The sequence below is a fragment of the Carya illinoinensis genome, chromosome 1, assembly GCF_018687715.1.
Source record: "Carya illinoinensis cultivar Pawnee chromosome 1, C.illinoinensisPawnee_v1, whole genome shotgun sequence".
NCBI lineage: Eukaryota > Viridiplantae > Streptophyta > Magnoliopsida > Fagales > Juglandaceae > Carya > Carya illinoinensis.
The window spans coordinates 52912578-52936271 of NC_056752.1; the positions used below are offsets into that span (position 1 = coordinate 52912578).

At 33.6% G+C, this 23694-nt stretch overlaps 2 protein-coding genes across 15 annotated transcripts; both read left to right on the plus strand.

Moving 5' to 3' along the window:
* Positions 1-617: 617 nt before the first annotated feature.
* On the plus strand, positions 618-9245 carry LOC122285205. 14 transcript variants are annotated; one of them, XM_043095347.1, is made up of 16 exons: positions 619-1002; positions 1802-2005; positions 2140-2321; positions 2817-2943; positions 3027-3224; positions 3397-3456; positions 4122-4172; positions 4270-4546; positions 4610-5223; positions 5374-5478; positions 6336-6409; positions 7609-7660; positions 7950-8033; positions 8145-8188; positions 8595-8666; positions 8748-9245. In XM_043095347.1, the coding sequence occupies exons 1-16, from the start codon at positions 901-903 to the stop codon at positions 8929-8931; spliced, it is 2430 nt and encodes an 809-aa protein (XP_042951281.1). In that variant the 5' UTR covers positions 619-900; the 3' UTR covers positions 8932-9245. The 14 variants fall into 14 exon arrangements, 11 of the variants coding, with proteins under 11 accessions (XP_042951281.1, XP_042951283.1, XP_042951276.1 ...); XM_043095349.1 differs by having other exon boundaries at positions 4787-5223; XR_006232559.1 differs by having other exon boundaries at positions 620-1002; positions 4270-5223; positions 8748-9009; positions 9106-9245.
* Positions 9246-16957: 7712 nt separating this feature from the next.
* LOC122285336 (cinnamoyl-CoA reductase 1) lies at positions 16958-22195 on the plus strand. Its single transcript, XM_043095352.1, has 5 exons — positions 16958-17233; positions 17462-17616; positions 18389-18574; positions 19305-19657; positions 21843-22195. The coding sequence occupies exons 1-5, from the start codon at positions 17101-17103 to the stop codon at positions 22027-22029; spliced, it is 1014 nt and encodes a 337-aa protein (XP_042951286.1). The 5' UTR covers positions 16958-17100; the 3' UTR covers positions 22030-22195.
* The last annotated feature ends 1499 nt before the right edge of the window (positions 22196-23694 follow it).

A 23694-nucleotide genomic window follows, 5' to 3' on the forward strand; every position in this document is an offset into this window, starting at 1 on the left:
ATCACTGACTATCACGATGGAAAGATGCTTTTATCTTAAAATCCAAAATGCCAAACCTTAATCAAATTTATGGTTAAGTACGTCCTTTTATAAAAACATCTGAATTATTATTATTATTTGAAATTAAAAGGCATTGGAAGTGTAATTTAGATAATAAAATAAAATAAAATGATTTTAAATAAAAGTTAAATAAAATATAATTAAAATATAATTTTTTAATATTATTATTATTTTAAAATTTAAAAAAATTAAATTATTTGTTATATTTTATATGATAATTTAAAAAAATTATAATAATAAGATGAGATGAGATGAATTGAGAGTATGTTTATACCTAAACTTATTCTCACACGAGAAGTTGTGCGCATTAGTCCACTCTTCCATCTATAGCACGCATCTTCCTCCCATGTTTATTTATTTTAGAGTTTTTGTATTCATCATCTCCTTACATCATTTTTTTTTTAATTTTTTTAAATATGATTTCAAAGTTTGATCACATCATGGCACGTTCAAAAAAATGAAAAAGGAAGGGCAGCATGGTAATTCGTGGGGAAGACGAGCACAGACATTACAACTTGGGCAGCCTCAAAACGGCAATAAAGCGCCAATGAGAGAGCAACAAAATGAAATCAAAATGCGAAAAAACGGAAAATCCTGTACCGGAATTGAGACCCAAAATTCAGCCAAAATTGATAAGATGGGCGGAATACGAAACTCATTTGTAAGGCTCTGCTTGACTGCTTGCATGATCAACACTTAGCTTAAAACCCCTAAACTCGCTGTGCTGAGTTGTTAGCACTCTTGGCCATTTCCTCTGGTCGTTCAATTCCCCCCTTGGGCTTTATATGGTGTCAGTTTTAGTGAAATTCTGCAAGAGCTTTCTGGGGTTCTGAGCTGAAAATGACTTCCTTTGAGGGAGACCTCGAGGAGCAGCTTAAAGAGGCTGGGAATAAGCTCATTAACCCTCCTTCCTCCATTGACGAGCTCCTCAATCTTCTTGATGTAATGACCCTTTCCCTTATACGTATATAATGCATTTACCTTTTGGGTTCTTATAAGTAAATTAATTTATAGGAAGGCTGGTCTGGTTATGAGTAGTAATATGGGTTTAGAAGTAGCAGTTGCTTAGTCAATTTGCGGGTGGTGTTAGATGGGTTTCCCCTTCACAAGTGTCCATCTTATTATTTAATCTTTCAACTGGGCCTATGCAAAGCTGGATAAAGATAGTTTTTTGCTAATTTGTAGTGAAGGAGGAAGAGTTTTACTATTGCAATATCGAGTACGTGATGACTTGACATGGTTTAATTATGGCTCGTCTAATCAATATTATGGTTTTCTCAGTTAGGTGCCTATTGGCGTTGGTACGGGTTTTCTTTTCTCAATTGCTTATTGTAATGTTCCAAATGAGTACATACACAAACACAAATTTTTGGAACATTGATTCAATTTTCTTTGTTGATGATGGACATTAAGCTATTCCCCCCACCCCCTTTAATTATGGATTTTTTCTGTCCTGTGTACTTGGGGCTACGCTAACTTCATCAATGAGTACAGATAAAATTCTGTTTAATCTATCAAAAGAATTATTTATGGATTTTTTCCATTATATACTTTAGTTCTTTATAGTTCTTTTTCTTGACTTTATAAATCTGTTGAGTGCCAATTTGAGCTTCTAATCCATGCAGCAAAATTGTTAATGTGTTAACTTGGAAATGTTCAGCCTTTGTCTTGACTTTTTATTTCCTTCTGGTTCTGAATATTTTTCTGGTAATAATCGTTGATTTTGCTCAATTGCTTTTAGAAAGTTGAGAATTTGTTAGCAAATGTGGAACAAGCGCCGTCAGAATCTATGAAAGATGCACTTTTACCCTCGATGAAGGCACTGATCACTGTTGAGCTTTTGAGACATTCCGAAATGGACGTGAAGGTTTCAGTTGCATCTTGCATTACCGAGATTACAAGGATAACAGCACCAGATGCCCCTTACAATGACGAGCAAATGAAGGTACTCATAACAGTTCAAAACAGTCTCGAATCAAACTCAAATTTTATATTAAAACAACGTTGAAGGCAATAAAATCTCATCAATATTGATCTGGGATCTTAAATCGACTGCTTATCCAATTCATTGATGCTCAGGAAATCTTTCAGCTGACTGTTGCAGCATTTGAAAGTTTCTCTCATGCGTCCACTCGCTGTTATACTAAGACGGTTTCAATTCTTGAAACTGTTGCAAGGGTCAGGTCATGCTTGGTGATGCTGGACCTTGAATGTGATACATTGGTTGTTGAAATGTTTCAAAATTTCTTAAAACTCACCAGGTAAGAGCAATATCAATGGTGTTTATTATCCTCCTAACCCTCCACAGTTGCTAATACTTAGGTGGAAAGAAGATTTTTGGTTGTCTTGACGTTTGAAAATATCTTGAACTTCCACAAACTCTTGTAATATCATATCATGTCCAGAGTGATTTAATTTGAGTAGAGTTTCTTTTCACACATAACTAACTTAAACTTGCACGAACTTATGGAAATAAAGAAGTTTAGCATGCAAATAATGGTGATGTGTAAACTTAATTGCATAGAAGTTATCTTATAACATATTTACTCATCGAGCATTACATGAACAATCATATTGGTTTCCTTGTATGTTTTGGTATATTATTGTGCTTAGGTCCTGCAAGTGTTGATCTTTGTTTTTTTCCCAATGCTGCAAGAGATTACTCTTTGATGCCTTAGAATGTTTACATTTTTGTGTAACTTCATTCACCTTCTGAAGTAACTAATAACTGTGGGTTTGTTCTTGTGCAACTCAAGGTCCAACCCTCCACTCTCTGTATTTTCAGCCATGGAAACAATTATGACCATGGTCATAGAGGAAAGCGAAGAAATTTCCTTAGATCTTCTCATTCCACTCCTATCTAGTGTAAAAAAGGAAAATCAGGTAATCTCGTCTGCTTAACATTTGCTTCATATCATTTTCCTTATCAAATGGGATCTTATGTATCTTTTATTCATTTGTTTCAGACTGATTCACCCATTGCATGGCAATTGGGAGAGAAAGTTATTACTAATTGTGCTGTTAAGCTTAAACATTATCTTAAGGAAGCAGTGCAGTCTATGGGTATTGCTTTGGATGACTATTCTCAAATTGTCACTTCTATATGCCAAAGTGGACCCACCCTTCTTGAACATGAACAAGTCAATGGCTACGGGGAGCATTTGGTGTGTTTCAAAATTCTCATTTATGAGATGATCTCAAGCTGGCCATTAATTCGTCACCTAGTTAATCTATAGTGATGGTCCTTTTGAATTTTGACTCAACTGCTAGACTTCACTTTCCTTGCAGTTTTTACCTGCAGTAAGTTCATGACTATTCTGTAAACGGTGTGGATAGGTGTCTTTAATGGCCATGCATGGAGTTAGAAATTGGCTAGCAACGAAAGATTCCACTGAAGTAAGGATCCAAAACAAATGAAAACACACAATTGTATGAAGAACAATATATTCAAGAGAAAATCACATGCCAGCTCTATTGTACTAATGAGTATGAGTAACAGCTTCTATGCCTCGAATGCATAAAAACGCGCAAAAAGCCTTTGGCCATATTTCTCAGAAGAGGAAAATATCTCGCACCTAGTATTGTGCTTACAAAAGTCTAGAAAATAATATAGACAGAACATCAACCGTTAGTATTCCACATCACCATTACTGTAACAGGGTGAATTATTTTATTATATTTTTCTTTTATCTGGCATTGTAACCATATGTTTATTCTCCTGTTCAAATTTCTGCATGAAAATGAACTATATTGGATTGTGAGTTGTAATACAAAGCTGCCTCGAAAATTTTGCAGATTTAACAGACGATTGAGTAGTCGGCCATATTTATGTCCAATCTAGTTATGAATTCTTCTTCTTCTTTTTTCACTCTTTCTTGTCCTGCATGTATTGACTGAAATGCTGTCAGCCCTTTTTTTATGCATATTCATGCAACATTCTTCTTCCAATTGTATGTGGTCTATAATTTGGTATTGGGATCAAGCTGAATGAGTTTTTTGTCTGTAAATATTATTAATATCTTAGAGTGGTAGTTCTGATTAATTGCATTTATGTGCTTCAGGCCCATGAGAATAAGTTAGGGAAACAGCCAGGTTCAAGTGAGCCACTCCAGGTATGTAATTTCTCTCATCCCCAGTTCATTTTCTATTGAATTTTGTTTTGTGTTTCCTGTTGTTTGATTTGATTACTTAATACTTCACAAAATTTAGATTTTTGTCAACCAGGTGATCAAGGGTCTTGCTCCAGATACTGTGTGTTGTACCAAAATTGGCCAATCTGTGGATGGTACTTTGAAGTCAGTGATGAGTAATTTCGCTAAGAATGATAATACTTTCAAAAAAGAAAAAATTTCAAAATCATTACATCGTCTTCTTACTAGACATAACAAAAGCATCAGTGCAAGAAGCAATGCTGAACCTGGCAGCGTAGACTCTAAGAAGGCAACCAAATCAGAAATTCAGCGAGTCTCTCTTCCAAAGAAAAGGGGTAGGAAACCTAATTTTGTAATGAATCCTGAGGAAGGCTACGACCATATTTTGATTTCTACAGGAAGAAAAACTACAAATGTGCGTTGCAGAAAGTCTCATGATGGGGGGGGAGTTGATGATTCACCTTCTGAAAACCTAGATCCAGGGAAGGTCACTTCATCACTTGAAGATGTGACTGAACTTTCTGATTTTCAACCTAAAATTAACAAGATAGTAATTGCTGCTGCACCATTCACAGATCATTCGCTTCCTGATGCTAGCCATCCTACAAGTGGCCAGCCAAAGCAAAAAGGGAACACAGTTAATCAAGATGCCAACCCTAATTCCCTATCAAGGTCAAAGAAAAGGTACTTGAATTCTCGGGTTGGGGAGAAAGCATCACAATCTGTAGATCTCAGTTTGAAAAAGGAATATGAAGTTTTGCATAACTCTAACACAAAGCCACAGGGACACACGAGAAAGATTAGAATTGCTACAAAGACCAAGGAAGAGACAACTCTAGCTCTTGGATATGTAGTGTCGGAGAAGGAAGTTGCTGTCCCTTACATTCCTGCGGAGAAGCCATTGCGGCCATCTGCTATGAATAGTAGATCATCAATCCGAATGTTTATTAAGAAAAGAAAGAGGGATAATGCTACTTGTGAAAAAGATATTACTGAAGCATCTAATAGAAAGGTACTGCTACTCCTTTCTAATTCTACCAATTGAGATGTATGTTCAACTCCACTATTAGCTCTCTCTTTCTCAAGCACACACTTTATTTTTCTCGTTTTCCTTTTAGCGTTTTGTTGATTGGTTTTCCTCCCTCTTGTCACCACTTTATAGATGATTTCTAAGTCTGCTAGTAAGTCAACCGATAGAGATGGCAGTTACTTGGAAGAAACTTCAAAAACAAAACTCAGGAGGAAGCATACTGCCACAAAGGAAAAGGTGTGAATATGTAATCAGCTTTATGACATAACTTGTGTCTGGTTAGTGAAACATTGACATATTCCGGTTATAATTTGGAACTATTACTGTTAATAAAATTAATCTAATACTTTCTTTTTGTGATCATTTAGCTAAAAAGAAATCTTAGGAAACTTCTCAGGTTTGTTTGGGCCCTTTGTTTTCTGTGAGTAGTTGAAAACGTTCACTTATGGTCTTAGTTTATGGTCAGTTTTGCTACTTGTAATACATTGTGGGAATATAACTGCGCATGTGTGCTATTTATTTGAATAATTTTTGTTATTTGAACTGAATATGCCCTTATTTCCTCATTGTGATGTCCCTGTAACTGTAAGCAACATGGGTATAAGAAAAAACTAGATTATTAATATTGCAACTTAATGTTCACAATGTAAGTTCTGATTATCAGACTCAAAACATTCATTCAGGTTTTGCCTGTTTTCTGTAATTGCTATTGAAAAGCTTTTGCGAAGTCTTAGGTCTCGATTGTTTTCACAAACCATCTCATCTCATCTTATTTAATCATTACAACTTTCTCAAACTCCCACGCAAAATATAATAAACAATTCTACCTTTTCGAATCCCAAAACAAAAATGATATTAAAAAATCATATTCTAACAATATTTTGGTCAACTTTCATCTCATCTCATATGTGTAACCAAACGAGACCTTATTCATATGTCAAAGTTCTGGCGTTATACTGAAAGGCCTAGGGATATGCAACACTTTAGGTTAATATGCTCCTCCCCCCCTCCTCCACTTTGTCGTTTAAGTTATATGTTATATATTACAATTTCTGGCCTTTTTAACTTATCTGTGGTTAATTTTTCTAATCCAGTCTTCTAAAAAGTTTGATCTTGGTGAGCGATTGGTTGGTAGCAGCATAAAAGTTTGGTGGCCGTTGGACAAGATGTGAGTACGTAAGAACTGATAATAGAACATTCCGCTTTGTAATATTCTTGTTAATCCTTAACTTTATCATTCCATCTTTCCAAGTTGGTTGTGTTTACTGGATTCCAATTATTACCCGTCCTTTTAGACCTTGATAAAAATTTAGGCTCAATAAATTGTAAGATACTTAAAAGAAAAAAATATAAGTTCTGTATTTTGATAAATAAGACTGCAGGTTGCAATGCTTTATATTTCTTTACTAATATTCTAATCTTTAGTTGAGTTAGTTCAACAGTGATAATGCCCTCTTCAGTTAATAGTTCTCCAAATGGTGGTGATCTGGTATTTGTTGAACCTTGTTATGGCTCTCAACTATAAAATTCAACTACAAGAGGGTATTAGTTGTTGAAGAAGTCAAAACCAAAGCTATAAGCAACAATAAGGACCTAAGAGGGATATAGCACAAGATGAAACCATCGGCCATTCATCAGATGATGACTAATTGAGGGAAGCGATCTATAGAAGAGAAACTCTTGCACATGATGTGGAATTGGTGAAAATGTACATGGAGGAATGATTGATTGGGAGAACGATTTTGGTTGAGATATGGAGAAGCTAGTAACATACTGTTCAGCAGTTGACTTATGAAATGTATTTAGGCACTTGGAAAGTGAGGGAATATGATGATGATATGGTGACATTTTGAGACTGGTGAGACCGGCAGTCGAGATCCTCTTGTACTTTTACCTTGCCGAAACATTTGTAGGGGCTGTGGTAGTCTGGAAGAATTTTGGAGTCTGGTGTTTCCTTATAGAGTTGTTAAAATGAGGTTGAGATCAAAGTTAATGCTACTTTTGAGTCTGTTTCTGCCTGTTGGCAGAGGCTATCAAATAGGAAGCATTGAAGGGCCTATTTGGATTCCCAATATAATTGAGCAAGATCATACCTATTTGAACTACTCACAGTAGTAGCAGCGTAAAGGCCATATGTTGTGGGGCTGCCTTAATATAATCTTTATGTTTCAGATCATTCTCTCTCTCTCTCTCTCTCTCTCTAGAGAGAGGTATTTTCTGTGATGTCCCAAGGACCCTAAATATGTGATTGTTCAATTTATGACCATCTTTTCCGCATGAATTTTTGTAGTTAAGCACCAGTGACATTCCTGCTCTTAATTAAAAGGTCTTCTTTTATTTTCTTACAAGGTAGTTCTTATTTTGCAGATTCTATGAAGGTCTTGTAAATTTTTATGACCCTGTTAAAAAGAAGCACCAGGTGGGATATCTCTCACTAATCCCGGCATGCAATTCTCTCTCTCTCTCTCTCTCTCTCTGCATGATGTCTTCCAATTACTTGGGCTTCGCTCTCTGTGTATTCAAACCTACGTGTTTAGCTCCTCTTATGCAATCACAGTCCATTTTTGTGTTCTCTCAGCCTTGGGTGACCATGCTCCTCTTGTCCTTGCTGCCAGATCAAGGATAAGAGGATCATTTTAATGTGTTTTTCTCTGCATATCATTTCCTTTGTGCTTGATATAGTTCTTAAATTTTTCTCTACTGCATAGGTGTTATATGCTGATGGAGATGAAGAAATCTTAAACCTCAAAAAGGAACGCTGGCAACTAGTTGGGGATAATGTTTTGCCAGGAGTGGGTTTTTTTGGTTGTATTTACATTTGTTTTTCTCACTCTTAACTTATTTTAGAATAACAAAAATGAAGTAATTCTCGTATACTCTTATTATGCCGAGATTATTAACAGGGCCAAGGGACTGATCTTCCCGAACTATATGCTACTTGTGATCTGTAAGTATTAATATCTTATGGGTTTTTTCCTTTCAAAATAGTCTCTTATTTTGCATATGGATACATGGCAACCAAATTTGTTAGTTGTGCTTCTAAGTTGTAACTATACTGTCACGCAAAATTGACACCCTTTGGCCATTATTTAATAGTAATGTGAAGCAAGTGAATAGTTTACCTTTAATTTACTTTATTAACCTTATGCAGTCCATTCCTTAATGCCATGGAAATGAAAATAGATAAATTAAAATGCAGAGACAAACATAATTTGCATGCCGTGTAAAGATTCTGCATTAATCATTTTCCTTGATCCACAAGAGTTGATATGGTGATTGAGGTGTATGTTGTTTCATTATACTTGTATCTCATATATATATATCTCTCTCTCTGGGATGTGCATTTTGAGCAGACCAGAAAAGAGGAAAGGGAAAGTAAAGTCACAGTCAGCCAAACGACAAAAGGTTGATGCTTCTTCAAAAAGGTTGATACACATTCTATTGAAAACATATGAATGTTTCCTTTGGTTTATTTGTCCCTAGACTGAATTCTGATGGCTTTACAGGATTCAAGCTTCGGATGGTATATTCAAAGTTGTCAAACCTACAAAATCTGTGGATGACCCTTCAAAGGCAGATGATGGTCATAAAAAATTTACTGGCAAGTTGAGGATTGAGAAGCTAAAGGCCGGTACCAGATTGAAACAGAACATACCTAAGACTGTAACGTTGCCCAAGGGATTCCTCTAAGTTACAGGTAAATATTAGCAAGTGGCCAAAGAAATGGAGGTAGCTATTTGACCTGTTTCAGACAAGGATATGTATAGAGTGAGTAGTGACACAAGCTCTCGAAGGCTTATAATTTTGAGTTTAGCAGAGGGTAAGAATAAGTTATAGTCTCTTTTTGTTTTGTTTCTCATGTAGTTGCAGAAGCAAGCATGGAGATGGTTTTTGCATTCAAATGCTGGGTTATGCATTTGAACTCTGACTACAACTTGTTCAAGTCATTGCCCCGATCTGGGTTCGGCTCATCTCCAGTTAGAAATTCTCAAGTTTTCTTCAAATTAGTCTCATCAAAGCTGAGATGTCCGACTTTTGTTCGTTTAACGATTGACATATAGTGATTAATAGCACGTCTCAGACAATGTGGTGCGGTTAGATGTACGCACCATAGAAGCTTGCCTGTGACTAAAAAGCGATCGTTGAAAGCCACACGGTTCAAGTCCAGTGCAATGATCATGTCAGTTGAAAGCCACACGGTTCCATTTGGAGAACTGGGCTTACATGCCATCGTGCTCTTGACTATAATCAGTCTCGGTTTAACAAATAATTCAAAATTTTAATTTCGGATAAAACTGACATTTTCAGCTTATAAATTATTTATTTAAGATTATTATTTACCAAACAAAGAAAACCCCAAGTCACAAAAGTTGCCCCTCCTAGAAATTGCATATTGCTGAAATAAATGGACTTTGAGATGATTTCTTTTTTGAAAGTTTCCGAAACTCTTTTTTAATTGAAAATGGATTTATAACGAATTTGACAAAACATGTGTTCAAAATTTAAGCCCAATGATCTCCGTTTAAAGCATGCATTCATGCATTATAAAGGGGGAGTCAACGGCCCTTTAGTTTGACTTCAACGTATGTCCGAAGAATTTCTCAAGAAAAGCATCCTTAGAAAAGGTAAAAGACGCGTGTGGCGGGAAACATGGAGTTAAGTCTGACCGTCGTTGATTTGAGAAAGGGCTTTGAAAGGATGAGATTCGGAATCAACGGCGAGTGCAAATGAAAAACACATGAACTAGAAACGCATGTAAAAAAAGCCCCCCAATCTTATGTAAGCGGTACTTTATTTTCCTTCAACGTCGGTGACATGTCAATTAGATTCTGCTGTAATAAGGTTTGCTTGTCTGGCTCCTGCCCTGATCTGATGATCTTCTAGATGCCTGACGACAATACCATGTCACACTCATCTCATCGATCGGCCTGCCCTAAATGAATGGCTATTGGCCTGCCCTAACTTAATGGCTATCCTACACACATGATACGTATTATTTATAGGACGATGCTACTCCCACAGTTCACCGAAACACTCCCACATTATTGTTTTTTTTTATAATATTTTTCAAATTCATTAAATATTTTTTGAAAAAAAATAAAAATCATAAATTTAATAAAAAATATTAACTTAACTATTAAATAAATAAAATAAAAATAAAAATCCACACTCGGTGGCCACCATCGGTGATCACATTATGTGAGAGAAGTAATTCCATTATTTATATAAATGGATATTTTTTCTGAGAAAAGATATATGCATACGTAACTTTTTACGACACTATACAAAAATATTTTAAAATTAATAATATTTTTATATAATATTTTATAAAAATATCTTTATTTTATCATATGTATTATCAAATATGTTGTGCAGACATGTTTACTTCTTTTTTTTTTTTCCTTTTTTTATCCCCAAAATTCACATGCCACGTTCTTTGATCTTTTCCAGCTTCTCCCACAAACTAAAATGGCACCATTTTTTTTTTCCTCTAAGTGCCGCTGAGTTGATTAATGAGTTGTATCTACTACTGCTGACAATTCACTGGACGAGAGAGACAGACCAGATGCCTAGACCTATCGTATTGTTCATAAAATCAAGAGCATTGCAAATGAAAACAAATCCTTTGCATAAAATTCAATGGAAAATTCAACTTTTTCGCAAGGCATAGGCGATTATATTGCACTCTGAATTTATTGTTCCTTGAATATTACTCAAGAGAAATGGTCCATACTGATCCAGAGTCTATACATACTTGGATTTTCTGAACCCATAGCGAGTGGCCAACTACTTCAATATCCGTATTTAGATAAATATTTAATCTCCATGCATGCCATTGCCAGCATTTTGACAAGTAAACCATAATTACGTTTCTAGTGTTGTACGGATGCGTGCCTGAATCAGAACGGCGTATTTCAAGATAGACTGTTGATCTGGTCGTGTCTTTTAATTGCTTTAGAATGTTTTTATACTAGTCCAGGTCTTGTTTTTCGACATGAATATTATACGCTAATACCTGTCTTTATTGTTTATTATTAATACATTTTTTCATGGAGATAGGGTTACGCGATATTATCTGAATCTTGGAAAATAACTCAGTGTTGAAACAAAACAACTTCTGTTTAATTTTTGATTATCTATGAAAGATTTTCATTTTTGCTGACGAAATTTTAAACATTTTACTAACGCAAATAATAGATTAATTCATTAGAAAATTCACAAGTCATCCATCCAAATATGTAAGCATATATATATATAGTCAGTTTCCTTCCAAGTACGTACGTGCATATATATATATATATATATACAGATCTGTGGGACATAAAATTAAGGTTGCAAGTATATATATATAGATGGTCGTCAGTTGACTTGAAACTAATGTCAAGATAACAACCAACTATGCAATGATATCACATAATTAGAAAGGCACAAAGTAAGCTGTTTTCTTTGAATTGTTAATTTAATGGATTCCATCATTCCAGTAGGAGAAATTAACGTAGTTGAATGTATGATCATAGATATGGTGGACAGAAATTCTGATGATCTCTGGCTAGGTGGTTCGACAATATATGGTGGGAGAGAAATTCTGATGATCGAACTATATACCTTAATTACATGCACTAAGAGCTGGCATGCATAGTCGGCCCAATATTGGAAGTTTCCCTTGGACTTCGATCTCCACAGGAAGCACTAAATATTTCTTCTGTAGGGATAAAAGTTGGTAAATATTGTCACATATATACTGATCACTCACCAACCCAAAATTTTGGAAGTTTGCACAAGTTATTAATAGCAGATTTTTTTTTAAATCATTTTGTTTTAAAATCCATTAAAAAAAAGCAGACACTTGAGAATTCAAATTGATAGTATAATATCATAGTAATGTTATAAAAAGTCATTTTTATATACTCTATGTATACTCTATTAATGATGTAATTGACTGTCTCAATTTTTTGTAACAAGTCACTTTTACGTATTCTTTAAATACTCCACTAACGTGATTGATTGTATTAATTTTTTGTAATAATCAATTACTTATATTAGTAGAGTACATAAAAAAATATATAAAAATAGCTGCACATAAATTTTTTGATAAATATAACAGGCTTGGGTATATAAGGCTAACTCATGGCTTATTAGGAGTCTACGTAAGATTTATATAAACGTAGTCTACATCAGTGATATATTTGGTATGTCAAACATGAGATATATATTTATGGATATATGTATGTATGTATGTATGTATGTATGTATGATTATTAAATTAGTTCGGAGGATAAAAGTGCAAATTAAGCAAAAGTCAAGCTGGAATCGAAATATGTCCAACTTCCATGAAGTGAAGAGAAGGAGCTACATATATATAGATTATATAACGTGCAAGAACATGAGGCCGTTAATTAAATAATATTACACGAATAGGTAAGCATATATATGTATGTTGGAGTTAGTTGGGGACCTATTCCCTTATGCCAACGTCTTTGCTTATGTTCACAATCCATCTGATCTGTGATGTGACGGTGGGTTAGGTAGCATGCATCATTATCCTTATTTGCACAAACATGCATGGAAAATATGTAATTGCTTGAAATAGCATCAATCTTTTTCATTTATTATATTATATATATGCACGCTAAATTAATGTTAATTAATTACGATCTATTTAAATACATATGACACGAATATTTCTATTTTCTACTTACTAACTTGATCCCGACCACTTCTAGATACGTACCCACTTCAATGATCTCTAATTAAGGGGATGGTACGTAGTCAATATTAATGTTGATCCGCTAGCGTAGAGTATTATCCCTCATTAATTCCCTGATCATGTGCAGGAAATTAATCAAATACGACAGCGTATTAAGACTTCATATATAAGACCTATATATCATATGAGGTGGCCGGGGTTTGAATTTGTGAATGTTGGAAGAAATTATATCGGATGTTGTATTAATTATTCTCCCTCGTGTGTTGGATTAAGTAGAAAAGAGAAACTCGATCCGATAAGGATTAGCGTTTGAATATAGGCTGCATGCAGGAAAACTCTAGAGGTCGATCACTATCAGGGGTATTATAAATTGATGGATCACTATCATGAAAACTACTAATTTACTCGGATAAGAAAAATTGAGGTTTGTTTACATTTTAATAAAAGATTTATACGCTTGTGTATTTAAGATATGTATATATAATCTCTCATAATGTATAATGTTATATATAATTATAAAGTACACAAATATCGTATAATTATTTTAAAAATTAGTAAGATCTATTATTAAAAATTTAATTTTTTTTTAATTCCATAATTATTTATTTTTTAAAAAATAAATACACGGCTCGTATACTCATAAATATCATTTTTTTCGATATTACCGACATGACATGTGTGATCATGTGGCGCTGATATTTGCTCCGTTCACGCTAGCTAATAGACAAATGCATGAACAGTCAACAGTCATGTTTATGTGTCTATATATTAATTAGTGTATACGGATGGTCGTATCTTTATAATTTTTGTCGACGGGCTATCATATCATACATGTTGTTTAATTACTTTGGCAGGTGTGAGTTTATATATGGTACTCCTGATTTATTGGTGTTATGGACGTACACGATAAGGGCATTAGGCATAGGTCGCTTTAATTTAAAGATTTATCCTTAAAGTTTCCAAACATTTATTTTTGTATGCTTTCCAAGAATTTCCAAACGCATGATTCATAAAACATTTGAAGTTTATAAATTATAAGAGTACTCGATTTATAGATATTTTATAAAAGATTATCTACTAAAGATTTTTATAAAAGTAAAATTAATAAATTGATCTATTTACAATAAAATAATATTTATAATTATATGTATTACAACAAACTATATTAATTTATAAATTTATTTTTATAATATCCTTTTGTAAATTTAACATTTTATCTTCTAAAAAAAGATTTATAGGCCGTATAACGGATACCATCTCTACTAAAGATTCTTGAGAATTTTTTTTTTTTTTTGAATAACAGATCACATCCATTCATTAAAGAGGACTTACAAATTTGACTTAAACAAGTCAGTTACAACGGTTATAGCTTCCCAACACACTAATGTGGTTGACATAGTCTAGTCCAGATTGCGAATCTCTAAAGACCTAAGTCTAAGAGACAACACAACTCTATCTAAGATAGAGTTACCAAATCCCTATACCCGACTAAGCGGGATATAGGGTACCAACCCCACCAAACACCGCTAAGCGGAGGGGGGACTAATTTTTTGGATTTTTTTTTTTATTGAAAACAAAGACAATAAAAGAAACTACATGGAAAACACTGTACACGGAAAACCAGTGTAATCCGTAGGTACTGTAGCGCGTGCAACACACGCGCCACTCTATGAGAGAACCAACGGCCAGTCTTGGAAGTCCCCGACTCACAGGTCCCAGAAACGCCGCTCGTGGCATCGGCAGAGGGATTCCCGGTGGCGCGTGAGCACCACGCGCCGGAACAACGGGAAAATTTAACCCGCGCGTGCGGGCCACTCTCCACTCCGATTGGCACCGGATTCGGTGGTCTTGAAGATCGGTGGCTGGGCTACGCCATGGAGGTGCGCGTCTTGGTCGGTGGTCGCCGGATGCTTCCAGATCTGTGATTCCCCCTTATACAGCCGGAAAAACAAAAAAGAAAAAACAAAACCAGAAGGTGGAGGGGAGGGAGGCGGGGAGATGGAGGGAGGAGGGAGGGAGCCTAAGCTCCCACCCCCTCTAGCCGATAATCGTTTGTTGTTGTTTAGAGAGAAGGGAGAGGTTTTAGAGAGAGAGCGTCGATCGCCGTTGATCTCCGTTTTTTTTTGAGAATTTTTCTTGGTCGTATGGATTCAATCCTGTTATTATTATTATTATTTATTTATCTATTTATGCAGTCACTCCATTGTCACCCATTATAATGGTAAGATCACTGGGTGGGCTCAATCCTATTTTTATCTTCGTTTAGTTCATTCCGTGCGCACCGTTTTATTAAACCTGGCAGCCATATAGATTCCGTGCACGAGGGGTGCACGAAATGAACTACGTTTAGTTTTTTTTTTTTTTTTTTTCATTAAGAGTTTTGTTACGTATAAGTAAAGTCGCGTATTAATCTGCATATCAATATTGATTTTTTCATATTCAAAATTTAAATTAGCACGATTTTTAATAAAATTTACTTTTTGACCAATCATATTAAATTAATGTACATATTAATACATAATTATATTTACAATTAGATTTTTCTTTCATTAAACCCGGCAGCCATATAGATTTCGTGCACGACGGGTGCACGAAATGGACTACATTTAGCTTTTTCTTTTGGAAAAATATAATTATAAGCATAATTATACACTAATCTGTGAATTAATGTGATGTGATTAGTTAAAAAGTAGATTTTATTAAAAACAGTGTTAATTTAAATTTTAAGTATGAATAAATCAGTATTGGTACATAGATTAGTACGCGACTGTACTTGTATATAGCAAAACTCTTTTCCTTTATATAAAGAGCCCTAATTAAATACTATATAAATCATTTCAATGGACGAGTACAGAGAAAATAAGGTATAAAAAATATTAATAATAATTAAAAAGAAAAAGTAAAAAGTAAGTACTGATTGGTAATGGACAGTGAATAAAATAAGAAAAATATTTATTTATGCATCGCTTGTCATTTTAATTTTTTTTATTTAATGATTAAAGAATTAATTTAAGTATATTGATGTATTTTTTTAAATATTTAAAAATATTAAAAAACAAAAAATAATAAAAATAAACTAACAGTAACAATGGCGGCAGAAATAATGTATCCGTTTCATGCCACCATCTACGGGTTAGGCAGAACTTCATAATTAGGCATCTCTATGAAAAAAGCAATTTATAAAATAACTTAATTTCTGTTTAAATATTACGAAAAAATAAAGCATAATGATATTAGTAACTTGATTGCTTTACGCTTCTTCTTCCCTTTGGGGACTTTGAAGTTAATCGTGTTAATTACTAATTAGATCAATGCAATAAACATGTTAATTATTTGGACTATATATTGGGAGTAATGTTACAACCATAAAGGAATTATATAAAAGTAATATTACAAACAAACGTGACTTTAATTGATTTGTCAGATTTGATTTATAATAAAAATAATTTTACAATCTGATAAATAATATCAAGTCACATCAGTTTATAGAATTATTTTTGTATAATTATTTTTTAGTTAAAATATTTCTCTTTTGAAAATGATATGTCACTTCACAATTCATATAAAAAAAAATCAATCGACAACTTTTGAAGGTTGTATCGTAGAGATAAATGATATTTATAGTTTTAAGTTGTGTAAAATTCGCTCATTCATTTTAAAAAATTGGATTAATTTAAAATTCAAATGAAAAAAATAAATTTTTTAATATTAAATTATATTTATTTAAAAAAATATATGATATTTATAGATTTTAATACTGTATATAACGTTAGCATATCACAAAAAGGAGAAAAGCAAAAAATATACATGTATAACATGCCACTATCAGCTAGAGGCACATGATAGTGAAGAAGTCGAAGTTTAGGAGATTTTTGTGGCTTCTTTTTATCCCCTCTAGGCTGTTTATCCGTGGTAGGTGAATATGGTAATTAAGTACTTTGGTTTTGTTTTGTATTTTTGGTATTTTATTTTATTTTATTTTGCTTATAAAAGGCATACAAACTTGTCCATAGTTTCCTCGTGCCTAACCCTCGTGATCTCTGCTATTCTAAACGCAAGTTGTTTTTCGTACTCTCCCTTTTCTAAGCAACTCAAACAGTACTGAACACGAAACGGACGACACAATAATCTCTCTCCAAAGAATCCCCAAGATGCCAGTTGATTCTTCATCAGTTTCCGGCCAAACCATATGCGTCACCGGTGCCGGCGGGTTTATTGCCTCGTGGATCGTAAAGCTTCTTCTTGACAGAGGCTACACCGTCAAAGGGACTGTGAGAAATCCAGGTAATTAATTAAGTTGGAGAAGGGATCTCCGCCTTTGGTTTTCTATCAAACGAATGATATCTCCTCCATAGCTGCCCGTTGAGATAAATTTACTTGCAATATGAAGTCCAGATAATCTTCTCGGTTAAAGTAATTGTTCTTTCATTACATAGTATGTAATTTTTTTTTAATATTGATGCATATTGATAATTGTGTGTGCGACTGGTCGATCTGGCTGTACGTACATAGACGACCCAAAGAATGCTCATCTGAAAGAGCTGGAAGGAGCGAAGGAGAGGCTAACTCTATGGAAAGCTGATCTTCTTGATTATGACAGCCTTAAGGCAGCCATTAATGGTTGCGATGGAGTTTTTCACACCGCTTCACCAGTGACGGACGATCCCGTGAGTTCCTTAGATATTCAACCCCCTTAATTATTTCCTGTTAATTCGTTGCTATATATCTACAATTTTTTTATATAACATATATCAGTGCCTGGAACGAACGCTCGATAAATAAAACATGGTTTCGCTAGGTCGACTCAACTGCACCATACATTCTCATGGAATGTGACACCCCATCAAAACATTTTGTGGTGGCGAGTGACGAGTCCCTATCAATTTTAAAGTGAATTTGGTAAAATGATGGAATTCGTTGGCCCTTAATTGAATGTGGAAATCTGACATATCGCGATATAATTCGTCAGTACCATACATGATTTGGACATGGGTTGAGTTTTTTTTATTTGTGGGTCCATATATATGTTTCTCTTTTCTTTTCTTTTTTTTTTCACATCTTTCCTCTTTCACCTACAATATGTTAACCGGGGATAACTTAAAGAAATTCATTAGTAGAGTGAAATGGATTTCTCTTTCTTCGAAATCTATCACCATTTCTGATTTATGAGATCATATTTCGTGATTTTTCTTTACATGATCGCTGGACAATATGTAATTTTAGGATGCTGATATTAATTAGATGAGAACTTTTTAGAGTACTTTGTAATCTAATAATAACATTATTAAGTTTGTATATTCTCGATCTACTACTCTAGCAATTTATTGCTCGAAATCTTTTCAATATTCTATTAGAAATCCCCTATTAATTAACACGGCTTGTTTAATTATGAAAAGGGAAATGAAATTATTAATGGTTTTGTGGCTGTGATTTATAAAGGAACAAATGGTGAAGCCGGCTGTGGATGGAACGAAGAACGTAATTATTGCAGCGGCAGAGGCCAAAGTTCGGCGAGTGGTGTTCACATCATCAATCGGTGCGGTATACATGGACCCGAGTAGGGGTCCAGATGTTGTGGTTGATGAGTCTTGTTGGAGTGACCTCGACTTTTGCAAGAATACCAAGGTTTCATATCCATTTAATTTCATAAATTAAACTTGCTTCTTAATTTCTTCTGATTGGTTTAACTCTCTTCTACCATGTCTGAATATTCAAAGACACAACAGTAGTTTACCGAGCAGGACAAGTTTCCTAGAGCGAAAGAAATTTAATGTTTGGAGAGCCACGATGTTGACATTTGAATGAAATTAGAAAAATACAAAAAGCGAGGGCTAGAAATTTCAACCAAAAGTCCTAACAAATACGAAAACTATTTTAAAGAAAATTTAAATTATACATCAACAAAAGTGGCTATGATTTTGACTGCTCTAGTACAATAACCTATAATAAAAACTAATGCCGCGATCGAATAAATCAATTCGGTGCAGGAAACGTAGAGATGATCTCTATTGATCATAAGATCTTTTACAAATAAGGTTTCAAACTTGTCGAGAGTTTGAATATTTTGTCATGATCCTACTATTTAAGAAATACTGTACACTTATAACCAGAAACGAAGGATTAGAGGTTACAGATGTACCCAACCCTTTATTTTTCTTCTCCTTTTTCTATGTGGACCCTTTGCTAGTTTTGGACTCGATAAATAAAGGGTGAGAGATTTTATTACAATGGGTCCACATAGAAAAAGGAGAAAAATTACCATATCAAAGTACTAATTTGCTAGATCTAGTGTCAACTTACAGAGGAATCATGGTGAATATATTAATATGATGGAAAATATGAATTTGAATTGCAGAATTGGTACTGCTATGGAAAGGCTGTTGCTGAGCAGGCGGCGTGGGAGGTTTCCAAAGAGAAAGGGGTCGATCTAGTAGTGGTGAACCCAGTCCTGGTGCTTGGACCATTGTTGCAACCCTCTGTGAATGCCAGCATCGTTCATATCCTCAAATACCTAACTGGCTCTGCTAAAACATATGCAAATTCCGTTCAAGCTTATGTCCATGTCAGGGACGTGGCACTCGCCCATATCCTCGTTTTCGAGGCCCCCTCTGCGTCAGGCCGCTATCTTTGTGCCGAGAGCGTGCTTCACCGTGGAGACGTGGTCGACATTCTTGCCAAATTCTTCCCGGAGTACCCGATTCCAACCAAGTTAGTTTTTCCAACTGTTCATGGTTATATACGGTCCTTAATATTGTTGTTGTGTTCCTCCCTCTTCACGTGCGAAAAAATCAGGTTGCCTGTTTCATAATTAAATTTATTATATATTATATATGTGAAATGTTTTAGTTATAAAATAAATTCTAAAATTAAATTAATATAATTTAACGCGGTAAAAAAATTATTATAGAATAAATATAGTTCATTCAAATTATATTAATTTATAACAAAATTTTTATAAAATTTCTTTTTTAGGTATCGTTTCGATTTCTATTATATATTCCTGTATATAATCACGGTTGTATAATTAATGTGTAGTTTAAATAGTAAAATGAGATGAAATAATTTTAAATAAAAATTAAAAATTTAATTAAATATTAGTTATTATTATTATTATTATTATTATTTTAACATTTAAAATTTAATATTATCATGTCATCCGGTCTTATCTTATCATGTTATCGATGCATTCGTATGAATCTCCAAAGAGAAAATTGGATCCCCTTAGGCCTCATCCTTAAAGGGTTGCAGACATATATTGGCCCGCAGCTTTGGACTGATTACAAGGAACTTAATTTCTGACGTTGATATCTTGTAGAAATAACAAGTTTTGCTAGACTGCAAAATTTTGGTAGGAACCCCTAGTACAAGTTCATCAGCTTCTTGGACTTTTGATTGTTGTTGTTTTTTTTTTTTTTTTAATATTTTATTTTCAAGACGTTGATTAGATAAAGAAAAATGAAAATCATTCAATTACTTTACCACTTTATTTAAAATACAAAATAGTTGGTAAGATTGAAATTATTATTTTTTTACGAAGAGTCATAGTTACATTAAAATAATTATAAAGGAATTGTAATATATCATTACCTTTAGATAGATACCTGCTTTAGAAAATTTGTCACCAAATCACTGTCCAAGACATGGTCCCTGGAAGTAACGAAACAGAAAAGTAAAACAAGAAAAACCTGAGAGCTAGATCTGACGTATTGCTTAGGGAAACATGACATAAGTATTGCTATCAAGTGCATGTTTATCTTTTAATTTTGTTCTTCATCATTTCTATAAATTATATATTATTTTTTTTTATTTTTTTTTTGTTGTATTCTTTTTAAATTAATTGTATTCTTTTACTTATTTTTTATATATCACGTATTTGATAAGAAGAATAAAATAAAAAATTAAAAAATTATGTATAATATATGGTATAGGGATAATGAATTGAATTTTTGTTATCTTCGTACGGATGGAGTGAGAAAATGCTAAAAAAAGGCAAAAAAAAAAAAAAAAAAAAAAAAAAAGAATTGTGGACGTGGGAAAAATAGCATAGCCAGATGGGAAATGCAAAAGTCCCTGCTGTATCATTGATGATGATGGTGGGGCATTAGGTGTACCAACTAGACTTTCTTGCGTAAACTGCTGAAAAAGAGTGTAAGAATGATTGAATCCACCACTTTGAGAATAGAATACTAAACTCTATTGATAAAAATAAAAAATAAAAAATACCAGTGGAGCTGGAGAGACCTTACCTAACCCAATGTCACTGTCGGACTAGGCCGACCACTGTAAGATTGATTGAACCCTACTCATTGAATATTATATATGATTAAAAAAATAAAAACTTGTGGAGGTGGAACTGGGTAGTCTCTTTACGTATCCCGATGTCTTCTTCGGATATGGACCTCGAAGTGGATGACAGCCTTTCGTTTGTGTTTTAAGTTTGGAGAAGTTGTTCGGATACATGGCCTCCATCCTACGGAGGGTACTTGTCAAAGTTTATGAAGTTAAGATGCTTTTTTGGTGCACGTACCTGTGATTTTAAAGATAAGTTAGATTAATAGTTAAAAATTAAATAAAATATAATTATAATATAATTTAAAAAAATTTTAAATTTATATTATAATTTTATTATATATAAAAATTTTAAAAAATTATAGTGATTAAATGAGATGAAATAATTTGATATTTAACAAACTTAAAAATAGATTAAAAATGTAGAATTAGGACAAATCTGTTCTTAAAATGACTTGAAAATTTATTACATATTTCTTGACGTTTTCTTTTCCTTTTGGAAAATCAAATAGACTCACTGATAAATTTTAGTTTATATTTTGAACATACCAATTTTCTTGTTTTCAAAGCTAACGAAGTGTCTCAAAATTGAATTGGGATGTAGGTGCTCGGATGAAAAGAACCCGAGAGCAAAACCCTACAAGTTCTCGAACCAGAAGCTGAGGGACTTAGGCTTGGAGTTTACGCCGGTGAAGCAATGCCTTTACGAGTCCGTCAAGAGCTTGCAGGAGAAGGGTGTCCTTTCAGTCCCCACACGGCAAGAAGATTCAGTTCGAATTCAGTCTTCTTGATTATCTTTTCTTTTGGGTGTTACTTTCGTCGAAATATGAAGCGTTGGGATATATATATATATTGAAGACTGTATAATATTTATTTTGATGCTGATTGACAATTTGGGTTAAAAACATATATGCCTGTTTAAAGAAATCATATATCTAGATGATGGTGGTTTTTGTATCGGAGAGTCCAAAGCTACAAAAAACAGCACATTTGAAAATAAAAAAACAAATACTCTCAAATTAAGAAGAAAATAACAACATTAATAACAAAAGATCAATCGATGATTGATTTTTGTTGTTGTTCTTATTCTTGTTGTTTTTAGATAAATGTTAGGGTGTCTATTTCTCAACCATATTTTCTCACCTAGAAAGTGAGATATCGACATCATTTTCACCTTGCCACCTTTCATGTTCTCTCGACTGGCAGTGGTGTTTCTGTACGTTTTCATCTCCTCGTCCCTAGGTCTCAATTAGTATATGTTATTTATCTGAGTTTTGTTATATACGAAGAGAGTCGCGTACTAATTTACATATTAATAATATTTTATTTATATTTAAAATTTAAATTAACATTATTTTTAATCAAATTTATTTTTTAACCAATTCCATCAAATTAATATACAAATTAATATATTATTATACTTACAATTATATTTTTCTTATTCATCTTGTTGTTAGGTACTCTCTCTCTCTCTCAAATCATAGGACCTCCTCGTTTTAAATTTTTTATTTTTTGTTTCTTACCCAATGTAAAGATTCGCACAGAATATTTTCGAGTAACCCTCATGTGACTTCAAATTATCCAACTGCTCATACACCCGACCCGAAACCCATGTCCCGATCCGGCCTGATCAAGCAGCCTTCCATTTAGCCAATTACCCGATTAACCGTCCCGGTGTGTTTTTCAGAATTATCAATTTTCCAACACGACCCTTTTTTCTTAAAAAAAAAAAAAACCAATATATTAGGGAAAAGTTTATTACCTCCTATATAAAAAATAATAATCATTTTAACTAATTTTCAATAATTTTTTAATGGCACAAAATTGACCTGAAGTGCAGTTGTGGACCAATCAAAATGCATGGTATTTTTAATTCTTAGACTTTTTCCATTTTGAATATGACGTCACGCACACAAGTTTCTATTTTTTTGAGTTCAAGAACCGGAGGATCAATATCAATAACAATTTAGATAAATATAGCCAATAAGGGCAGCTTTAATTCGTACATTCATTATTAGTTTAATCTCATTAATCAGATGTTACATTTTTAGAGATCTTCAATATATCATTTTTCACGTGAAAAGAAAAAAATACATTAAAAGACAAGATATGCACGCACGCCCAAGTATTCAAATCAATCTAATTATTGTTGTAAACCATGTTGGATTGTATGACCACATTTATCTAGTCGTCAAATGCATAGTGAGCTAGCATAGTCCCCCTTTGTACGCCTATATATATCGTTAAATTCTTTAAGAAAGATATAAGTTTGATATACAGATTAATAACAGAACTTCTCTGTCTGAGTTCTCTCTCATTCTTTCTCTATGTTTGAAACTCTCTCTTTATTTTGATTTATTTACAACACGTTATCAGCACGAATCTCGTTGCAATCCATGATCACCGATCTGAAATCGGTCGCTACCAATCATACGCTCGTTTCTGCCTTTCTTCCG

Bases quoted from the DNA above. Each gene is read 5' to 3' on its own strand.
- LOC122285205 (XM_043095341.1), top strand. From the start codon at position 901: ATGACTTCCTTTGAGGGAGACCTCGAGGAGCAGCTTAAAGAGGCTGGG. The intron at 2,322-2,816 runs GTAAGAGCAATA...GTGCAACTCAAG, and splicing joins AATTTCTTAAAACTCACCAG to GTCCAACCCTCCACTCTCTG. The intron at 5,224-5,373 runs GTACTGCTACTC...ACCACTTTATAG, and splicing joins CTGAAGCATCTAATAGAAAG to ATGATTTCTAAGTCTGCTAG.
- LOC122285336 (XM_043095352.1), top strand. From the start codon at position 17,101: ATGCCAGTTGATTCTTCATCAGTTTCCGGCCAAACCATATGCGTCACC. The intron at 17,234-17,461 runs GTAATTAATTAA...GTACGTACATAG, and splicing joins AGGGACTGTGAGAAATCCAG to ACGACCCAAAGAATGCTCAT. The intron at 18,575-19,304 runs GTTTCATATCCA...TTTGAATTGCAG, and splicing joins ACTTTTGCAAGAATACCAAG to AATTGGTACTGCTATGGAAA.